The sequence below is a fragment of the Podarcis filfolensis genome (genome assembly GCF_964270895.1).
Source record: "Podarcis filfolensis genome assembly, chromosome: 10".
Taxonomy (NCBI): domain Eukaryota; kingdom Metazoa; phylum Chordata; class Lepidosauria; order Squamata; family Lacertidae; genus Podarcis; species Podarcis filfolensis.
In genome coordinates this window covers 2,468,237-2,491,513 of record NC_139612.1, presented here as the reverse complement: position 1 = coordinate 2,491,513, position 23,277 = coordinate 2,468,237, and the positions used below count along the sequence as shown (strand labels likewise).

General features: G+C 44.0%; 1 protein-coding gene across 3 annotated transcripts in view; it reads left to right on the top strand.

Annotated features, from left to right (window-relative positions):
• FRMD4A (FERM domain containing 4A) overlaps positions 1-23,277 on the top strand; it is a 426,455-nt gene that overhangs the window by 61,532 nt on the left and 341,646 nt on the right. Inside the window, exon 1 of one of the 3 annotated variants that reach the window (XM_083574966.1) lies at positions 4,025-4,232. The exons of the other annotated variants lie outside the window; for them this stretch is intronic. Within the exon in view, the coding sequence (XP_083431092.1) occupies positions 4,200-4,232 (33 nt within the window). The 5' untranslated portion in view covers positions 4,025-4,199. Of the gene's footprint in view, positions 1-4,024; positions 4,233-23,277 lie in introns of those variants that run through there. 3 annotated transcript variants of the gene reach the window in all.

Below are 23,277 nucleotides of genomic sequence, written 5' to 3'. Positions count from 1 at the left end.
ACCCGGAAGTATACACTTCCCGGTCTGCCGCATTCGCAAGCTGAAAAGACTCGACCTGAACCTAACGCAACACGAGGTATGACTGTACTTTAAAACATTTATAGGCTGCATTTCTGGGTGCAAGTTCTACCCAAAGCAACTGACAAACAAACAAGCTACATGTAAAAAAATAAATATTACTAAAAGCCATGATAAAAACAGATTCACAGAGTTAAAAACAAAGACAGAGCTTCAATAACATAAAAATATTTCTGCCTCCATCCCGGACAAAAAAATATATAAATTAGTTTTTGAATGCCTGAAGTGCAGCTGATGCCATAAGCAGTTCTACTGAGAGGGTGTTCAGAAGGTATGGAGCCACCACAGAAAAGACCTTCTCACCTGCCTACAACCCTGGGAGGCGGACACATGGAGAGATTCCCTGATTAGGATCTCAGAGCATGGGCAACATGGTACGGATGCAGGCAGCCCACCCGATAGCCTGGGCCCAAACCATTGCAGGCTTTAAAAGCTTAAAACCAACCCTTTAAATTGGGCTTGGAAATGCGCTATAAGCTAGTGTAGCAGGTACCCCATCAGGACTCTGGTGACCACATTTCAAATTGGCAGAGGTTTCTGGACCATCTTTAAAGCAGCTGCACATGAAGTGCATGACCGTCATCTAGTCTGGACATGACTTCTTCTAATTTCCCTAGGCCTGGAGTGGGCAAGATGTTAGGCATATTGTTAGACTACAACTCCCATCATCTCTGATCATTGACTGTGCTGCTAGGGGCTGTTGGAGTCTAGCAACATCGGGAGGGCAGCAGGTTACCCACCCACCTCCGGCTTAGATCTTTTAAGCGCTCATTTTTAGCACTCAAAGCTAAATAATGGTGGGATTGTTCTGTTTTATCTGAGACTGTGCTGCTGTTATTACAGTTATTTGTGGTTTTGCCTCTAACCTGCTCTGGAAGTCTTTGGGCTGCAGTAACAGCAACAAATACTTGTAGGAAGTAAAAATAACAAATTGGAGCATTATCTTCGCATATCCTGTGACCTCTGACAAGATGCTAGATGCATTTAATGAGAGATTTAATGGCCTTCCATGTTTTAGGGTATATTGGGGGAAATTAGCCATTTGGGAAAGATGCAGACCACCAAATGCTGGCTTCTCTGTCTCATTTGCAGCCATGGTGTGGCTTGTTTGCCACTAGGGATACAAGAGAAATTAGATTCAGTTCACATGTAAAAGCGAATCTACCTAATTGTCACTTTGGGAAACAATATGCGAACTGAAATGCAGCCGTTCTTTGAAACGAGCAATTCTTTGACTTTTGCAAGGGAGTTCTCCAGCCAAGTAATTTGTACTGGAAAGTAAACCCTGCGTATGAATTTATTCATTACCGAAAATAACATATAAAAATGCTTTATATTTTGGAAAAATCCTATGCAATATTGTGCATATAAGGTGAAGGTGCATTAAAAGATGTGTGTACTGGGATAAATTTGTACCCAAATGCATGTGGATTTTCATGAGGACTTGGGGGTGGGGGGGAAGAATTTGCAAACAGAAGTGGAAATGAAAACTGGATTTAAGATTGGCAAAATGAAAAACCAAAATTGACAGTTCACCCATCCCTGTTGTCACTAGAGTTGGCATCACAATTGGCAAAAAAACAGATTACAAGTTTTATTATTATTATTATTATTATTATTATTATTATTGAAGAAGACTGCCTATTAGTGCACATTTCCTGGGCAGGTTACAGGACAGTAAACAGGAAATGATTTCTCCTCCCATCTCCCTCTAAATATACAGTATTTAGGATGGGGATGCCTTAGGCTTAGATCCTAATCACACTTCATGTACAACATAGAAACTCCAGTAAAACCAAATAAATGACTCTAATGTCCAATATCAGTGAACGGCTGTCACTGTTAAGTGTTGCTGTTGCAACTCCCGCATTGGATATTAATCCTGTTACTAGTCAGTAAATCATTATCAATGTAGTGGAGTCTTGATGTGCATGCATGTGATTTATTCTGCAGCGCTTATTAGAGACTTGTAAGTACGGTTTGAATATAAATGACAAAGTGAGCTAAAAGAAATGGATATGTTTGATAACAGTTGCAAAAGCATTTCCTTTGCTCTGGCAAACGTGTCCGGGAGCTTGGGTTTGGTCAGATGGCTTTGCATTTCAATGAGGAGTTGCATTCATACTGGAAAATGGTTAAGAGCAATATCATTATTTTGGAATGCGTATTAATGGTGCAGCAGTAGATGGAACGCCTTAGCAACCCACAAGCGGCAAGAGGAAGATAGTGCAAAAAGCACGAGCCTTTAGGGTGGAGAAGAAAAAGAATCCCAGAGTTAATAATCTAGTAGACAAACAGCATTGGAAAGGCAGGTGGAGGGCGGCAGATATCAAGACAACCCAGGCTGCTCTTATAATGTCTTACTGTGCCTCTGGCTTTTTTCTTTTCTTCTTTTAAAAAAGGGATTCTCTCATTTTATTGTCTCTTGGAAATAGTATCTTGATAACATAAAGCTACCGGTAATTCTGAGCAGTGGCCTCTCAGCACTGTGCAAAATTAGGCCATTGTTAATGATAGGTGATGAACATTCAACTAAGATTAGGCGATCCTTTATCAAATATTATTTGCACACTTGTAAAGCTAATATCAAGGTTTAATTTTGAAGATGCAGGAGTTTGTGCTTGCGCTGCTTACCTCCCCCAGTCCCAGGCAGGCGAGAGCAGAGGAAATGAGAGAAAGAGAGAGACTTTGTCTATGCTCAGATGCTTCTCAGTGTTTCGTGGATGAGTTCTGGCACTGCAGATAGGTTTTGATATTAACCCTTGTAAAGCTTGTGTGAAAATATGTATGCAGTAAGCCTGCAGCTTACGCACATTTAACTTGTGCACATTCAGCTTTATGCACTTGGAAAAATAAAAAAATAGAAAGGGGCGGAAAGGGGGTGGGCATCTGGGGGGAAAGCCATTGCACCCAAAGTGTTTTGGCTTTAGGCGTGATCCCTAGCCTGTAACTTCTGCATAAATTGAGGGCTTACGGTATTTTAAAGTGTGCATTAAAAAGTATATATTGGCCAAAAATAACATACAAAAATGCACTATGTTAATGGAAATTACTTGCAAAATGTTTATAGTAAAAAGGTAAAGGGACCCCTGACCGTTTGGTCCAGTCGTGGACAACTCTGGGGTTGCGGCGCTCATCTCGCTTTATTGGCCGAGGGAGCCGGCATACAGCTTCTGGGTCATGTGGCCAGCATGACTAAGCCACTTCTGGCGAACCAGAGCAGCGCACGGAAACGCTGTTTACCTTCCTGCCGGAGCGGTACCTATTCATCTACTTGCACTTTGACATGCTTTCCAACTGCTAGGTTGGCAGGAATGTATATAGTAGAGACAAATTAATACAATGATGTGTAAATTAGCATAAATATGCAGTATAATGCTAATGGACTTTTGCAAATACTTTTTTTTTGCAATTGCAGACATGTGGAAACGTGGTGTATGGAATTTAAGAGAAACTGAAACTCACAGATTTATTCATTCTTAGTTCAGTCTCCCCATTATATAACTGGACCCCCAACTACTTAACCCTCCATACATTGAGTGTTACCTGTGTTCTTGAATTGAAGGCAGGTTCAGATTTGAATTGAAGGAAGTGTTCAGATTTAAGGCAAAAACAGATCCAAAGCACCCAGGAAACTTGCTACTCATGAGTTCTGGCAATCAGGATTTTCCTTTTCCTTTCCTTTGAATCCAGTTGACTGATAGGAGGGGCAGGGCTGCTTTCCGCTGGCCACAGATGCTCAGAGACAAGCCCATAGCTTCCACTTGTCCTGCGTGACCTGATCCCTCTGGTTTGCTTCAGATCTCCTGTTGCTGAACGCATTACGTAATAGAAGGAGCATTTGTCAGTGACTATAGTACGTAGCTGCAGGCACATTATGCACGGAGGGAGGGAGGGAGGGAGGGAGAAGGAGGCTTCTCTGGCCCCGTGTTCCTCACAGCGCAGAGTGAGGAGGAGCTGAAGACAGGCAGGTCTGCGCCTGCTGCTGCTGCCTCAGCTTCTCTGAGGGGAAGTCGCTGCTGGGTTTGGACATGGTTTCATTCATCATATGGGATACTTGAAGAAGAAAAAGAGAGAAACTAAGTTGGAGAAAAGAGGATTGGCATGAGGAAGAAAGCAAAATGGAAGGGCTTCTGTCTCCCATGAGAACCAAGGTAAGGAGATACATTTCGGTGCTTTCCTGGGGAGAGGAAGTGTGTGGAAGAGATGCCTCAGTTTTTGTCTATTGTGCATCTGTACTTTTGATTTAGAGGAGGACAACCAGATAGCTGAAAGGAGGAGAAACCCCTCATTTTTCTCTTCCTCTGCTTCAGAGGGATTCCTTTGTAAAGGATTTCTCCTCAGCTGCTCACACTTTCCTGTGGGTTTCCTGTCGGGATGCTTTTCATTGTGTTGTGTGGGAAGCAGGGACTGTGCGCACCCGGGGAGCTGTTCACTTGAAAGGGTCCCTGCACATCATGCTGTGGGCTGTGTGGCTTATAATGATTATTACTATTACTGCTATTTGTGGAGGAACAGCATTTTTTTCAGACAGCAGAATTGCAGTTAGGCAAGGAATCGACATGGCTTTTGTTTACTTCTGTCTGCTGCAAAAGCATTTTTGTGTGAAAGAGACCAAATTTGCGCTGGGAGACTGTAAAGGGTGCAAGAGGACTTGTTCAAAGCGGGGCTTTATTTGTCCTTTGAGTTTTACGCTAGAAAGCTGCTCAATGATTTCTTTTAATGCAGTGAGGTTTAAGAAATAAAGAGAATGCCATAGAAGTGAAGTTTGTGTTAATCTTGATTTTACATTTACAACTTGTGGTGGCATTTTGCTGAGGTGAAAATGCTGGTGGTCCACTAGTCATGTTGACATGCCTCACAAAGTTTGTTGAGTGACTGATCTAAATAAGGTGGACTAAAACTAGTTGGTGTCATTTCTTTGTTTTGTTTAATGCTTTATAATGTGCTTTATAGGAATGCTGTGAGGGAGAGCATTGCTGTCCCGGTTTGAAGTGACTTGAGACTAAGCGATAATGACTGGTTCAAAGCCACACAATGAACCACACAGTGGTAGAGGCAAGACTTGAACCCAGCCTTCCAAGAGGCAAGGGCTAAGCTGCTTTGGGGGAATGGGCACACCAATGCACACGCCCCTCAACAAAACCCCAGCATGGGCCCATATGTACATTATGTGTGTGCATACATGGGAGAGAGAGCCACCTTGAAAAGTCCTCTGTCACAGTTAATGTGACCAAGAAACAGAAGTGAGTGCTATGAGGGGGGAGTCGGGTTTATCCTTAGTGTCTCTGCTGGAGTTCTCTCGGATGTGCCCGTGGCCTGCTGTGTGGAACAGAGTCAGCAGCAGACAGAACTGGCCCCAGGTGCTCCTGCAAGATACAGGTCCTGCTGTTCACAATGCAGGCATTTCACTAGTGCTCACACATTTGAAGCCGTGTGTGTCTTTAGTATGCTAGATTTATTTTGTTTAGCATGGATTGCATACAGTTCAATAGGATTGTTGACTTGTCTTAGCACATTCAGCTTTTTGGGAAGAGCCACGTGGACCCTGGTCTCAGAAACCAGGCAGTGTGTAGATGCCCATGCAGCTGACCACATGTTCAAGCTATTCCTAAGACTTTGCTCACACCATTTTCCCTAGAAGAGAAACACCCTAGAAGAGAGCCAAGGGAGGAGAGGCTGGTTTTAGCTATTCTGAGTGAACAGTATCGAACAATAGCTCTTTCTGAAGTCACTCTGCCTCCAAACTACATCATGTCTCTCCCTAAGATCGGTTTATCAGGAACAGTGTTTTCTGTACCAGCCCCACCTCATGTCACTTGATTTCCCTTAGCCACTAGGCTCCTCCTCATCCCCCAACTATACACCTCCTGCCCCCTCATTTAGCTATGAGATGCCATGGGGAGGAGGTTGGCAGTGGTGGTCATGGAGAGGTAACGGGATTCTCCCTCTCAGCTGCTGCCTCCATCCTCATCGCTCAGGACAAGCGCCGGCTCCTCCTCCTTCCTCAGCTCAGCGGCAGCAGTGCTGGTGGGGAAATAGAGACATTCCAGCACCAAATCACAAAACAGGATGGCTTCTGTCATTCTTGGACTGTCGCTGCAAAATCGGGACACTTGGAGGGGATGCAGTCTGATACATATACCTCTTTGGTGATCAAGTGGTGGGTTGTTGCAACCCATAGATGTGGGTTTCACAAACACCCTTTTGAGAGGGAATGAGAGGGAGTGGGAAAGGAGGATGAGAGAGGGGAAGAATGTGAGAACAGGACAGCTGTAGATAAAGATAGGAAAGGAAAAATTAATGCAACAAATAAAAAGTGGGTCAAATATTGCTGGCTATTGAGGAAGTGCAGCACAATGAGCCTGGAAAAGTTCAAGGCCACTGAATGAACATGGATACAAATGCCTGTGGGGAAGAAGCTTAATTCCTAGAAGAAAGAGGTGCTGGGCCCCAAGTTCACCTGAAATGCCACCCGCTAGAATTGAAACGCTTCTGCCCAGTCTCTGATGTGTGCAGAGACTCTAGTTTCTCAGTGACGTCGGAAATGCACTCTGCACCTGGGGAGCTTGAGCTATTTTTATTTCATGTGCTTCAGTCCTGTCTTCAGCCATTGAGAAATCTCTGTCAGGAGTGACCTATTGTACAAATAAAGTCCTGTCTGTGCAGGGCACACCGTTGTTGTTACCACAGTTGTTATGACTGCTGGCATTAAATAAATGTTAATTACAGTAGCTTCAACAGCATTCGAACAGCAATTTAAAAAGATAATACCCCAAGCTATTCATATAGACAGGCAACCATGAATAAAATATTGTTTTTCTGAGTGGGTGATTCACCAATCACTTATCCTAATAGAATCTGATAGGAAGCAAAGTAGCACAGCAGTGAATTGGTCCTTTAAAGGAAACCATGGAAACAGCAATCCACACCCTTTACTATTTGGTCTTTTTCAAACAGGTGCCAACAAGCCAACTCTTTTCATGTTGCCTTTATAGTCAATTTAATTACAAAGTATTATATGAATGATATAATGTTATACTTTCGTACAACAGCATAGTCCAGTGATTAGGAAAACAGTGTGTGGGTGTTTCAGTTTTGATTTTGAGTCTGGTAATTGTTGTCTAAAAGCTTGGGACTAAAATTAATTGATTGATTTTTGTTTTGTTTTGTTTTGCAAGTACATTCTTTCTATTCTTCAATAACAGGCTGTGTTGCCGGAGGATTTTAGGAAGCTGGGCTTGATGTAGTAATCTTGGCTGAGAAAATGACAAAGAATATTATGGAGGAGGGAGAACATGGGACAATTATATCTTTTGAAACAATCTTAATAGGGCAATGCTTTTCCACCACCATTGTGACTGTTTTTCGTTTTAATAAAAACTTGCCAGTATTCTCAATTTACTGTTCTCTATGGACAAATTTATAATAGTGTTGGTGATAGTTCCACTGTATGCTCATTTGTCCATTTCCTTGAAATGGTTGCCTGAGGCATGATACTGATTTGCCATCTGGTTAACATCATAATTACTATTTGCTGTAAATATGATATTGGGGCTGGGGTGTCCTTTAATAATAAATATTCTCTGGACCACAAAATGGATAGTTATGTGGAATAGGAATCAAAAGTGGACAGGCGTTGCATTACATTGATCAAGTTATTTAATGAAATGTGAGGATATGTTGATACCTACATAGGAAAAGCAGATGGTATCAGTTCCAAATAGCTATTTTAGGGGCATCCAAGAGCTGGCTTTTTCTTACAGAACCAACCCAGAAATGCTGGCACCCCGAGCCCATGCCGTGGAGGTCTGTTGAAACGTCTACCCAGGGCTCTGTCAGAAGTGATGGGGAGGGCACAAGACCTGCAAAGGCTTAGTGACCTTTCCAAAGCACTGCCACAATTGTTCTTTGCACGGAGCACCCCAGAATGTTTGAGCAACATGAGGAAAATGGTCCATTTGAATTACCTGAGCACCCATCCCCCACGGGCCAAGGGAAGCCAAGAGCCACCAGAATCTTGGAGGCATTTCTACTTGTTTCTAAAAAAAATTACATTCCATTTTTTGTGGGGCAGGGAAACATCACCTTGCCTGATAGTGGTGTTATTGTGAGGCGGAATGTAAAGCAGTTTGTAAAGCACTGTGTACTTTTAAAAAATCTAGGCAAATACTATATAATAACAATGATGATTGGCAGTCACTTTGCGCTTGTACAAATAAATGGGATCAAAATTAAGGGAGGAGAAGGGAAAGCTGACATTTCTTTCTGTGGAACCATATGGGGAGTGAGTATAATGTATATTTTTAAACTAATTTGCGTTCTCTTCAAAGTACTTAGCAGATGGCAAAAGCAAATGCTTGCATTTCATGAAAACCCAATGCAAATCCTGTAACCAAAAATGAAACCTTGTGGCTGAAGTATTTCCCTGCTAGTGTACTAGAAAAGGTGAAATCGAGTTTGGGGACATTTCCTGTTTCATGTTGACAGTGTCATACAGTCCTGGGCTGCTGTAGGTGGCAAAAGCAAAATAATAATAAGTGCCTTTAAAAACCACTCATTTGTCCACCTGCACTCCCTTCTAATTTATTCTTAGTCACTTTGCACTGGTGGCTTTAGCAGGGGTTAGTGGGATGCTGGATTGCAACCCTGGGCCCATGTTGGGCTTTCTTTGTTTTCAAAAATCAAGGTCACTGGAATGTATCTCAGTTAAATTACTCATCTGTGTCTCTGTATCACTGCATTGTTTGTACAGTTTGTGTGGTTGAAAAAAAGCATTATTTCTGACTAAAATCAGAAGCCTGATTATTCTAGAATGAAGGGGAATGGTGAGCATGGTTTATGCAAAAAGGTCTGTTAATTCTTGTGCCTAACTAACTACAGTGGTAACTTGGTTTACGAATTTAAGCTGTTGCGGAAGTCCGTTCTTAAACCAAAACCGTTCTTAAACCGAGGTGCGCTCTCCCTAATGAGGCCTCACGCTGCTGGGGTCCTTCCACCATTCGGATTCCGTTCTTAGACCGAGGTAAAGTTCTCAAACCGGGACACTATTTCCAGTTTTGCGGAGTTTGTAAACCGAATTGTTCTTAAATCGGACTGTTCTTAAACTGAGGTACCACTGTACTGCCATGTTTTCAGTAACTGGGTTGTGTGAAAAAATACTCTTAAAGTTGTTGATCTGTCTTGTATTTGGTTCAGGTAGGTAGCCGTGTTGGTCTGACGCAGTCAATATATATATATATATATATATATAGATATATATATATATATAAATAAATAAAATAAAAAATTGTCCAGTAGCACCTTTGAGACCAACTAAGTTTGGTTTGTGATTGATGAAGATGAGTGATCCGCTGTGCATGTCTGTTTTCTCACTTACAACCAGACAGGGAGTCCCTCTGTCTGTAGCTCCACCAAGTGCTGGTCTTCCCTCTGCCCTGCCAGCCCCAGCAAGCAGGCGCTGAGAGAGGATGTGACTACAGTGGGACTGGTCTGGCCAGGAGTCCAAAGCCATGAATTTGGTGGTGTGATCTGGAGCTAGCCATGGTCTTGCAGGGGGTTGTGAGGATCAAATAGGATAACCCTGTGTATTCCACCACCCAGTATTGAGAAGAATGGGATGCAGATATGATGAATTATAAACGGATGTAAATTAGCCACTCTTCTCTAAGTGCTTGTTTTCCTTGGGAGACAGGGAGGGAGCCATGCCCTCCCCGTCACTGGCCAGGCCCAAAGAGCCACGTGGCCGGCTCATCCTCTGCCTCCCAGGAGGCTAATTGTGGCAGAAGGGGAGTCTGTCCACCCTCCTCCGTCAGACCGTGAAGGAGCCGCTGCTCTGAAGCTTGCTTTCCTTTCCCCTCCTCATTCCTTTTCCCTTTTGTATTATATCTATTAGCTTGCGGGGTTCACTTAACATTTATTATACATATGGTGTATAATAAGGCTTTCATCCAGCCTTGAGGCCTGGCACATCCTTGATTATAAACTGGGACAAATAGGCCCCTTGTTTTCTGCTGATTTCTTTATATGTGTTATTTCACAAAGAACATATTTCAGAAGCAAATTTCATAGACCAGTAATTTGTTTGGTCAGTGGTTGCCTCACTGTCTTCTTATGTTATGGCTACTTAATAACACAGTGACAGTTGTGAAATAAAGTGTGGAGGTAAATTGCACATCAAATAGTAATTGCATTATACCATGTAATAGTCTTAAGCACATTAAATCATGGGCCCTTAATGCATTTATACCTTAGGATCGTCATAATTGGCACATAAATATGCATGAGGTTAAGGAGAAGGGGCAGGATGTGGAGGTTTGATGGGCTGCCATGTGGAAAATGAAGTAGTTAAACAGAAGGCTCCATCAACATTGCGGTAACTTTTTTCAGATTGGTAGATAAGGATTGTACAAACGGATAAGTCAGTAAAGTGAAAATGCCTGGTTTGGGGATAATCAAATGTAATTGGGATGCAGATCAATATTGTGTTACTGTTCTGTTGTTCAGTGGGACTCTGTAGTTCTGTGCCTCTTGGGCAGGGCCGGCCCACCCACAAGGCAAAGTGATGCAACTGCCTCAGGCAGCAGGATCCACAGGGGCAGCAGATCTGGCCTGCAAGGAACGCGTTGCCCTCTGTTGTTGCCGCGGTGGCAGCCATAGCTGTTTTGCCCTCCTTGGAGGCCAGATCTGTCATGTCCTCTGCAGCTCCCCCCCCCCGCCCCGCATGCCTCCTCTACAGCAGCCTCTTGGTAAATAGGAGGCCTAAGGAGGAAATGGCTGCCCTCCCCTGGGTCTCCTAGGGTCTGCACCTACCTGGTGTGATTCAGAGCAGCCCCTGCCCCCCCCCCCACAGCCTTTGGTTCCCACTTTAACCATTGGGTAAGGCTGATTTGATTCTCCCCCTTGTTCCCAAAGTAGATTTCCATTCCCCACCATTTTGTGGTTTGCCTCAGGTGCCAAAAAGTCTTGAGCTAGTCCTGCTCTTGGCCCATATCACAAGGGATCCATGGCTGCCACTGACCCATGCCACTTCCTCAGTCGCACGTGACTTGTGTGTCGCTGTGTTCCACTTGCTGGAACCAGGGATGCCACAGATATCTGCGCTTTTCTGCTTCCGAGGTGCAAGCTGCATACCTGTTGTTCAGATAAAATGCTCAGACAGGCATCAGGTTTAAGAATGTGATTGTGAGGGAATAAAAGGGATGGCTGTCTGCCCCATCTGCAGGGCAATTAAGTTATTGGTTTTGCTTCTAAAGTGCAGGCAGTACACAAAAAGTGTTCAGGTCTGCATTAGTTTGATATGCTTTCAAACAAGAGAAATGATGCCCAATTAAGCCATTTGTGAGTAAAAGCAATATGCATGCAAAGTCAAACAATGATTGGGGTCTGCGTGGCTAAATAATAATAATATTGGTGTGTACGGGCAGGGTGGATTCTTGACCCAGCAGAAAAATGTTCCAAACATGCATTGCCAGTATGCAGGAAGGCAGCAACATTTTCTGATTCACCCCGCCCTTGCTTCAACTTCAGTAGAGAAGTCTGCCTTAACTGTGTGTCAGACCATGGGAGACGCGGACTTGAGACGGAGTCTGAAAATTCCTCGGTTTACATCCAGGCCTTGTTGCCCCTTGGGAACTCTCCTTGGTGCTGTGTCCACTAGCATGCCTGGCCTTTTGCTCTGTGGGCTCCTCTACAGGACCAGAACTGGAGATGCCTTTCAAAGTAAGCTGGGTGTCCTTCTCTTGATCACCCCCAAGGAATCCGGGGTCCTGAGAAGCATTGTTTGCAACGTTTGCCATTCTTGGCAGCACACCAGCCATTCAACCCCCTGATTGTCTTCTTGCTTTGCAAGGTCCATTTGCATCATTGAGAGGAAGAATGGGGCTGCCTTCCTTGTCTCCTCCTGCTTCCTGTCTGAGGAGTCGTATCCTAGGGTTGGGGCCCAGACACTGTAACATTACACGGCAGCTATTTCAAAGGAGGCACAAGAATGAAGGCTTATGCTGAGTTAGAGTTGACTCTGAAACTTCTCCTACAGTGAAATTTGAGAAGATGTGGAGGTTCTTTCCCCAGCAAAATCTCCAAGGAATTTAAGGGGAAGCAAAAAGAGCAATGTCACCCGTCAATGAAAAGACAGTGCCATTGATTAGACTCCTTACAGAACAAGGGAAGAGGACGTTGCATGTGTTTGCTGGGATTGAAGGTGCCACGTTTGGTGCCTTGAGACACACCCCAAAATGGAGATTTGCCTCAAGTGTCTAAGCTCTGAGGACCTGCAGACCACCTACGCTTCCTCAAAGATATGCAATAAAAGTGTGTTAGAGCATTTTCTATATTTTGTCTTGTGAGCAACTAGACATTTTTCTTCTCATGCCATCTTTGTAGATCTTGTTCAAGTATAGGCTCTTCCTTCATCACAAATCAGTGCCAATCTGATTTTTAAATAAGTGCCAAGGGTAAAATTCCTTGGCAATTCCTGTCAATGTGCCACATACCAGTCAGTCTATAAACTTGGGTGTGTCTCTCCTCACCGGCTTTTTCCATACAATTAATCACACATACAGCGCCAGCCGCAGGTCTTCACATAGACAATGCTACCTCCAGTATTGTTATAACACACACCCCTCGCGCTGCAGGCTTGGAGGAGTAAAAGCAGCTGTGCAGAAGAGAGAGAAAGAAAAGTGACACATAAATGGTAATTAGTTTATTTCCCTTGAAAATTCTGCCTTTTAAAATTTTGTTTTATAATCTCCGGCCTCTCACAGCTCCTCTTAATCCCCAATGCTTTGCCATCAGCAAATACTGCTGGCAGCAGCAGGAGAATTCCAGCTTCTTTGCTCTTAGCCTTTCCCAAGGCTTGCTGCTGAATTTGCAATGAACACCTGGCTTAAAAGCATGCAAAATGAGCTGGCCCAGCGCTTCCTCCCTCATCCTCTTTGAGAAAAACAGAAAGGGGTTTTTTTTTAAGGGGGGGGTTGCCTGGTGGTTCTTTTTTCTTCCTTCCTTTCTTGCATTGCACTGTTTTTTGTTTGTTTGTTTTGTCCTTCAAAGCTGCCGTCTCCTTCTGGACCATCTCAAAGGGCTGAAAGAACTTTCAAATGGACTTTTCTTCTCTCCCCACAAATGCTCCCTGACTGTAAATGGAAATTAATTATCATTAATTCCACTAATTATCACTAAGCACTGCATCCACAGATAATGAGTTTTTAGTGTTGTGTACCAAAGAGTTGAGCAGAGGTTGAGCAATAAAAACTGTCATGTTTAGATACAGCACATAAACCTCTAAATGGAGCTGTTTTGTATTACCAAATCTTATTACCATTATCAGTTTATTTATAGGTTCTAGGATTAGCAAAATCCCATGTTGGTGTTTGTTGCTGAGAACCTGTTTTTCAAGGAATCTGTTAGCCTTCTAAAGTGTGTGCTTGCTGTCTTTGTAGTTTGAATCTCCTCTAAAGAGCTCAGCATGGCCTGTGTGAAGATTAGAGATGGGGGAGAAATTTGATTTAGGGGAATCTACCCACTATGCACTTTGTGAAACACAGCTGCCCTTTAAAATTTGCACTTTTCTGAATTTTGCAATGTAGTTCTCCAGCCAAGTAATATGCACAGAAATTCATGCACTAGAGTAAAATATGTGTAAGAAAGCATCTTTTAGTGAAAATAACACAAAAATGCATCATATCAGGGAACATTGCTTTGCATAACTTAGCAATACCTAGGAAAAAATATTTTATATTATAAGCAATCATGATGAAACTGTGGCATTTGTTCCAGAGTTGTGTGAAAGTTATAGAATCATAGAGTTGGAAGAGACCACAAGGGCCATCGAGTCCAACCCCCTGCCAAGCAGGAAACACCATCAGAGCACTCCTGACATATGGTTGTCAAGCCTCTGCTTAAAGACCCGCAAAGAAGGAGACTCCACCACACTCCTTGGCAGCAAATTCCACTGTCAAACAGCTCTTACTGTCAGGAAGTTCTTCCTAATGTTTAGGTGGAATCTTCTTTCTTGTGGTTTGGATCCATTGCTCCGTGTCCGCTTCTCTGGAGCAGCAGAAAACAACCTTTCTCCCTCCTCTATGTGACATCCTTTTATATATTTGAACATGGCTATCATATCACCCCTTAACCTCCTCTTCTCCAGGCTAAACATGCCCAGCTCCCTTAGCCGTTCCTCATAAGGCATCGTTTCCAGGCCTTTGACCATTTTGGTTGCCCTCCTCTGGACACGTTCCAGTTGTCAGTGTCCTTCTTGAACTGTGGTGCCCAGAACTGGACACAGTACTCAGGTGAGGTCTGACCAGAGCAGAATACAGTGGCACTATTATTTCCCTTGATCTAGATGCTATACTCCTATTGATGCAGCCCAGAATTGCATTGGCTTTTTTAGCTGCCGTGTCACACTGTTGGCTCATGTCAAGTTTGTGGTCAACCAAGACTCCTAGATCCTTTTCACATGTACTGCTCTCAAGCCAGGTGTCACCCATCTTGTATTTGTGCCTCTCATTTTTTTTGCCCAAGTGCAATACTTTACATTTCTCCCTGTTAAAATTCATCTTGTTTGTTGACCTGCCTTATCCGCTAAGTGCTTTAATACTAAGTGCTGTAATATTAAAGAGCCTCTAATAACCAGGTGTGTGGGGGGGAGTAGCAAAAGGGTAGGTAGATAATTGCCTTGATGTCCTGTTTGTCAGCTTCCCAGGGGCATTTTACTAGCCAGTGTTGGAAACGGTGTTGGAGAACTTTGGCCAGTAACTTCTTACATTCTTATTGTGCTTTAGATTACCTGTATGCAGGCAGATTAGATTATGAGGTATTCAATTATTCTAATGCGTTTCCCCATCACTTATCGAAAGAAGTGCGATATTTTTGAGGAGCAGATTTGTTGCACAAGACCTCCCAGTCAGTTATAAGTGTGCAAACTGAACCTGTTGGTATGCAAATGAACCCCACCCCAAAATGGCAATGGTCTGGAAGTGCCCTGAATTAATCTGGAGTTAGTGTTGTAATACCTGCATTCCAAATAGTTGTATTCTAAATCTTACTCCAGCACCCATACCTCTCTAACCCCTTCTGGAATATGAGTCAGGAGTGGTTGGTAGGGAGGGAGGGGTGGGTGGGTGCAGCATGTGCTGAGGAGCAGGGCAGAGCAGTAGCAAGGTCAGGATGTGACCTTACAGGATTCCTGGAATAGTTGTGCCAGTGAGCCTGCCCTGCCCTGCCTGGTACACAGCAGGGATGCTATCCTGACCCTCCCCTTCAGAGTACTGGAACTCACAACACCAGTTCTGCCAAAGGCATCACATAAGGCAAGTGGCAGGTTACAGGAATGAGCTGGTATGTGAGAGCTTACATACATGGCTAAGCATGAGCTTCAACATGGATTCAACAAGCAACACACATTGATCCTGTACCTGCCTTCTGGCGGGCACAGTTTCAGTGGGGTAAATGGCTGGAGCCCCAGGACTGGGAGAGCAAGGAGGCCCTCTTCAGGCAGGTTGTCCCTGTAAGGTTTGTTCGCACTGGTGGTGAATCTCCATGTCCATGGTGAGGGGAGACAGGGCTGTCTTGGCATCAGACTTACCGTTAGCTACTTCCCAGAAGGGATAGGCTCTTGTCTGACAGGAGGAAACCAAGAACTAGGCAGCTGCAGAGGGACAAAGGTAGAAGATTTCTCTGCTGATGCACTTAGGCCCTCCCTGTGGTCCAGATCTCCATCCCCCAAACCACTGGGCCACTCCCCAGGATCAGACACCTCCAACAGCCAATAATTGGTGATCTGAGAACCACTGGGACCCCCCTCAAGGTCTTCCAGTGCCCATTCTCTGAGCATCTCCCACCCCCTTCTCCATATCTGACCACTTCCTCCATGGGACTCACAGCCAATGCTGCTACTGAGAGGCCAGGTCTGTGGCACCACTGCTGCCTGCCAGCTGCTTCCATTTAGGACTAAGCCAAGGTGCTTCTGCTGCATGTCCTTGGCCAAACACAGGGGTTTTAAGCAGAGGTTGGATAGCCATCTGTCATGGATGCATTCTGGGGGTTACACTAGATGACCCCTGGGGTCCCTTCCAATTCCATAGTTCTGTGATTCCATGGGAAGGCTAGATGCAGGCTGTGCGCAATTTGGTGTCTTCCTATTTATTTATTTATTTATTTTCTATACCGCTCTATATCGGAAGGTCTCAGGTTAAATTATATTGTCATTGCCCATTCTAGCATATAATAGGCAAGTACTCTGGATGCTCTTGAAAGAGAATGCAACCAATATCCCATTCATGTTGGCAGAAGAACAGTATTATACAGAAACCAGAAGCTGTGATGACCAATGGCATTGGAGGCTTCTGCTCCAGTACTGAGCAGTGTTCATGATTATTTCTGAACATTCTGAACAGAACATAGCATTTGTACAATTCAGGTACTTAATGAATAAGACTTTCTTCTCGTATAAATCCGCACAAGAATACTTAACATTTCTGTGTTGGCGAGAAGGCGTTTGTCTCCCTTATGGTTCAAAGCAACTCATGTGCGTAGTTTCATTAATCTTTGCAGCATTTCCAGAAGATTGTGGTTAAAGCAGTGCAGTGGCGTAGCGTGGGTTGTCAGCATCCGGGGCAAGGCAAGTAATTTGCGCCCCCTAACCCGTGGATTTGCACCCCCTAACCCGTGGATTTGCGCCCCCTAACCCGTGGATTTGCCCTAACCCCAGATGTTGCGCCCGGTGCGGCCGGCCCCCCCTGCACCCCCCACGCTACGCCACTGAGGCAGTGGGATCTTGGTCAAGCTCGTGAGGTGGTCTCAGAAAGCTACAGTCTCTCAGCCTTTCTGCTGCCACCTTCATCTGCCATGTGGGAATAATAAAAAGTACAGAGTTGTTGTGAGGAAAGCTCCTTTATAGTGTTCCATGTGCTATAGAAAGCCTATGCAGCATTGCCTAAAATGAGCTACTGGGTGTGATTTGAATCATAGTCTGCTAGATTTTCCTTTCCCACATTTACAGCACAATCCCCTGCATAGTTTACTCAGGAATTAATTCCCACTCTGTTCAATGGGGTTTACTCTCTAGGAAGTGTGTTTGGGATTAGGGATGGGCAAGCCTATCAGTTTTGGGGTTCTCTCAGTTTCTCATTTTTCCAATGTTAAGTCCAGTTTTCAACAATTCCACATCAGTTTGTGTTTTTATTTTTTTATCCCCATGAACCAGCATTTTGGTGCAAATTTATCATAATAGCATGATAGTATGCAGTTCCTCCAAACTTCAGAACAAATTCCACAATAAAATGCATTTTTTGTATGTTATTTTTACCAATATTTGCTTTTTTATGCACACATTACCCTAGTGGTTTTTTGTGTTTTTTTTAATGTACACATTACCTGGTTGGATAACTGAATTGCAAGATTCATAGAACTGTGATTTTTGAAGCATGGCTGTGTTTCAGTTATTGTACTGTTTCAGAAAGTGCAAATTAAGTAGGCTCACCTTTAAATGTGAACTGAATCGAACTTCTCCTAAATTCCTATTTGGGATTGCAGTATTCCTAAATGCATTTACTAGGGAGGAAGCCCCAATGAACACCGTGGAACTTAGTAAGCATGCATACAGTTACACTTCCAGCCATTCTGCTACACCAGCTCTGTCCACAGTTTCATTGCCTTTGACTAGGCTTATGTGAATTTACACCCGTTGTAACCCAGGGATAACACCATGCAGATCTTCCACCCCCCTTCACTCTGCTCTGTTATTACGTTGAAATTCAGTTCAGCCCCTGACTGAGGTCTTGGCCTGCCATACCCACTTATAAACAAATCTGTTTGAAAGTTTAATTACAAGCCTGGCTTCATTGGTAAGAAGCAATCTTCTTTAATTACATGCTTTATCAAACCTGGTGATTTAGAGCTGTATAATAATTTCTTCTAAAAGCACTGGGCTTTTCTCTAAAATTTTCTAAGGGCTATGTTTTTTGAAGCATGAGTAGATCTCATGTGTGTTTACCATTTATGACCACCTTGGTTGCCATGAATGACTAAATGCATGAGTGTGGATACCCTCATGAATACATTTTGTGAAGGTTCAAAAACTCAGAAATAAACCCAAGGGAAGGGGACAAAAGGCTTGGCAATCACCTAAATGTGTTTGTCAGCATTCATTTGTGTATGCCAGAGGTGAGTATGCATCATATTTTTCTGACATTTGCAAAATGCAGCTGAGATTGTCAACAGTGGTCCAGTTGGTTTCAGACTTCAGGGCACAGGTCTGGAGGGACCCAAAGGACGGCCTCTTTGGAGGTTCGGTTCTGGTGCCCGTGCCCAATGAAGCAAAGAGCCATATGCACAAAGGGGTCTGAATAAATACGGTAAGTGCAGCACCCCAATTTCTGTGTAAATGTAAACTGTGGTTGCTTTAGTCCATGTTCAGCTTGCAAAGCAACATGCTCTGAGCACCACTGCAATGGCACGGTAGATGTGGATTCAGCTACTGCTGGATTGCACATTGTAGTGATAGCACAACTTTTTCTGCTCGTGCTGAGATACTTCATTCACAGGTCGAAAAAGAGAGAGAGGGAGACGTCTGAATTACTATGAGGAGCTTTTGAAGGGAGGGTAAGATGTGTTTAAAAGCAATCCTGGGATCATAATAGTGAAACATTTATTCCTCCTAGTGATACAACAATAACAAAATGATATTTAGGGGAGGAAATGGAATAAAATGCAAAATGCATTATTAGATTTGTACCTGTCTCCTGGGTATGAAAATTACTTGTAACAGAACACTGCTGTTGCTACTACTACTGTGAAGAAGGAATAAGCATACGGAAGGTCACATACACAAATTTCATTCCTGAAAGCTGATACTTTTCTAACCTCTCGCTGTTCACAATGAACCTGTCTAAAAGTGCATTGTACTTCAGAAACAGTAACCTAATTCACATCAGGAAAAGATCTCACAAAGGGAACAGAGAATACTTTATTTTAATGCCAGTTTGGGATTCTAAAATGATGATTTTCTTTTTTACTCTGTGTGTTTCTCCCTCTAGAGAGAATCTCCACATTGTCATGGCTTTTCACTGGTAAAATCTCTCACCACCGCCACCACCACTACTTTAAAGCTATCATGGCTACGTATTTTGTACATGCAAGTGCATGCAGTGGAGCCTCTGTGTCTTTTTATTTTAAGAAAAGCAGCTTTGAGGGTGGGTCAGTTTGAAGTAGAGAAGTGTTAGGAGGGATGGATGCTTCACATTTTCTGTAAAGTATTCCAAATCACTCTCCCCACCCACCCACTGGCTTCCCTGAGAAGAAAAAGGTTGTCAGGCTGCTCTCTCCCACTCTTCAGACTCCTGGATTGGCTCTTCTCAGCTGGGATGTGGTGATGCTGAGGTGACCATTGCCTGTTCCAGTTGCCTTAGAACTTGCTCAGTCCAGAAAGGTCTCCCAGCCTTGCCTGCTTGTACAGCTGTGCCCATTCAGTCAAACACAGCAGATGCTGCTCAGTTTGCACCTTGCCACCCTGGATACTTTACAAAATGGTTGGCCTAAACCCTGAAGCAGAATTAGATGGCCTAGTGACCAACATTTGAAAATCCAGGCACAGTTCCAGACAGGGTCCAGTTCTGGGCACCACAGTTCAAGAAGGACACTGACAAACTGGAACGTGTCCAGAGGAGGTCAACCAAAATGGTCAAAGGTCTGGAAACGATGCCTTATGAGGAACGGCTAAGGGAGCTGGGCATGTTTAGCCTGGAGAAGAGGAGGTTGAGGGGTGATATGATAGCCATGTTCAAATATATAAAAGGGTGTCACATGGAGGAGGGAGAAAGGTTGTTTTCTGCTGCTCCAGAGAAGCGGACACGGAGCAATGGACTAGTCTCTAGATTTTTAAACAGAGCTGATGGGAAGCTCAAGTATTTTTCTCCCCCTGACCTGGTGTTTCTGCCTTCGTCAGCCTATTTTATCTGGATTCATTCATGTTGCATTCTTAAAGGAATCTTGAAAGGGGAAATGTTAAGGCTGTTTTAAAATTTGCTCTATGTTTGCAACTTCTGGCATTTGAAAAGCCTACTTACCTTGCACTAATTAAAGTAAATAATCAGTCAGAGAGCTGATCTTTTGCCAAAAGCTCTGTTTTGATCTAGTAGCTCAGCTCTAGCTTACCCTGCTCATAGTAATTCCCATTGGTTTGGTTCACTCATAACAATAAGCCATGGTTTGCTTAAAAACTACGAGTTAACTACATGTTGTCCCACAGATGATGAAGCAAACTTTTTGTTTTTGCTTTGTGTCTTTGTAGCATGGAGAGCATCCGGGGTGGAATAGCCAAACAAACCCTTGCTAAGGAAGGGTGCTGAGTTCACCCATAATGCCAAACTACTGTATAGTTAAAGCAAGCCATGGCTTCAGACCATGGTTTGCTGGCAGTAAACTCAAAACACCAGACTGGTTTCAGATTATAAAGTCAACCATGTTTTAATAAGCCATAGTTAGCTTAGCATTGTCTAAGAAAAACCAATAGAGATATAAAAGCTCTATTTCCATATCAAGCTTGATAATGCTTTAGGTGAAATGGATTGGAGCACGGACAAACTGCTTTGTGTAGATAATATCTCTAAGCAGTTGGGTGGTGGAAACCTTTCATGAAGCACTACAGTTGGTGGATCATAGAAAGTTCTGGGTCACACAGTTAACTATAGTCTAAACGTATCCTTACTGGTGATTACTTATATGATCCTTCGGACTGTTTGCTAAAATGTCTCATTGAGATCAGATAATGAAAGTATGATGTAGACATTTTATTTATTTAACAGTATTTTAAATCTACTTTTCTAGGCAAACCCATCCAAAACAGCTGCCAATAGTTAAAACTCCTGCAATGGGTGAACAAGGAATATACTGGGTGGAATTCTGTGAAGCATTAAGTTGTGCAATGGGACTTCCTCCTCTCCTCCTTCGACATCCTCCCTAAACCCTCTGAGTGGATTCAGGGGGTGCAGAGGGGAGAGGGGGAAAGTCCCATTGTGGGAGCAGCCTTGCTCTGTGCACAGAACATAGTTGAGTTCCACCCACTATCAATAAAACCTAGTCAAAACAAAATTAAGCAGTGTAATCTTGACAATAGGACAATCTCATGCCTAGAAAGCTTTTATCAAAAGACATTTTTCCAGAGCCTTCTGAAATCTCTGCAGCATTTCCATATGATGCAGATCTGAAGAGAGAGAATTTGAAAGCTGTGAGGGCTCCCCGGAAAAATCTTGTTCCCTCGTGGCCACTTGAGGAGCACTTCATTGATCTCAATGTGTGGCCCAACAAATCGCTTTGGCCAAAAACTTTACAGGTTGAAATCAGCATATAAAGCATGCCTCTCCCATATCAGTCTCTGCAGCGGTTTGACTTGACCCCCAAAGGAGCAATCCTCCATTGTCCATCAAGGCACGAAGATGCCAATAACACTGGGTCCAGAAACAGACTGGCAACCGTTGGAGCCGGTATATGAATGATGTGACCCCTTTGCCCCCATCAGGCCCCTAGCAGCTGCATTTTGGACCAGCTGAACTTTCTGAACAATCCTCAAAGGCAGCGCCAGATAGTAGTTTAATCTGGATGGAACCAGGATATGTGGCTATTGCTAGAATAGTCTTGATCTAAGCCCCCGCCTGCTAGAAATCGCAACCCAAAGAGTTCAGTGGAGAGTCACTTTTAGAAACCAGCCCAGGCCCCCTCGGCAACCTCCTCCTCTCAGTCATGCTGCCCACCGCCTAAGATCAGCAGAAGAGATCCTTCTCTGGGTCCCAGCTAGAGTGGAAGCACATTTGAATGGGATTGGAACCTTTTCTGTGGCTACACACAATTTGCATCCAGTTTACTTGAATGAATAAAGTACACAGATGTAGTTTTGTTGTAAACATTATTAAGGGACTTTACGTATTAACAGAAAGCTATCGGGTGTCATGTCATTAAGAAACTAAGTGCTATCAAGTGCCATTAAGAGTGATTAAGTTGGCTAATTAAAATAATATATGGACTCTGCATGACTGCTTGTATCTGGTGAGCTGCTCTGATTAGCCTTATGAACCTCACTACTATGAAAACCCGTGTTTCCAGATTTCTGCATGCAACAGACAGCGAGAGGGAGACAGAGACAAGCAGACCCAAGGGGGGGGGGGAGAGGGGAAATGCCTGCATGGCCCCCCTCCTTTAGGGCCCTTTGCCCCTGGCATTTCTAAGAGCGGGAGATGCTGGTGCCAAATAGGAGCCAGAAGGCAGATAATTTATGCTGGAGTGTCAAGTGGTTCTGTAAGATCTCCTGCTTTGTTATCTCACTTCTCTCAACGAACAGGAGAAGGAAAGGGACAATGGGGGCAGCAGGCAAGCTGGAATCAAACCTGTCAAACGTCAAGTCACCCAACCTCTTAAGCAATTTTGGAACAATACGCTGGAGCACGGGAACTTAGCTCACAGAAAACATGAATATTTTTAATCACCTATGCAGTGGTTTTCAACCAGTGTGCCATGGCACCCTGGGGTGCCTTGAATGATGGTCGGGGTGCCATGGGCAACACTGGCCTTTGCCCCTCTTTCCCCTCCTCCCTCCTCTGATGCCCTCTCGCGTCTCTGCCCCCCAAAGGCTTGCACAGCTGTTTGTTTGTTTGTTGCAGCAGCCCTGGCTACAAGTTACCCAGGTGAATTGTGTCTCTGGGGCTGGCCAGGGGGTGCTGGTTGCCAGGAGCTGAAGCAGCCTCGGAGTAGGCAAACAAGTGGGCAGCAAGTCCTTGCTGTTGGGAATGGACAGACAAGTCCCAGTTCCCTGTGGGGCAGTGTGAGGAGGCACCTATTGGGGGGGGCAGCTTAGAGACCAGGGGCGGCAGCAGTGGCTGCCTGGAGGACTCCCAAGGAGAGGGGGGAGGAAAGGAGGCTGAGGGAACATTGCACAAGGGAGGGTGCTCAAAAAAGGGTGAGAGGCTGCCAGCTCTGCAGGCAAGGGGTGACATAACTGGGATCCTGAGCCCCACAGGGGTGACACAGAAAGAATGTACTTGGTCAGGGGAGACATGGACTCAAAAAGGTTGAAAACCTCTGGCCTATTGTGGAGAAAAATTGCCACACCTGTTGAGAGTGAGTGCAATCACTCATCCATCATTAAAATACACAATGAAACAAGACTGTTAAAATATCAATAATATAATCAAAACAATGTAATTAAAG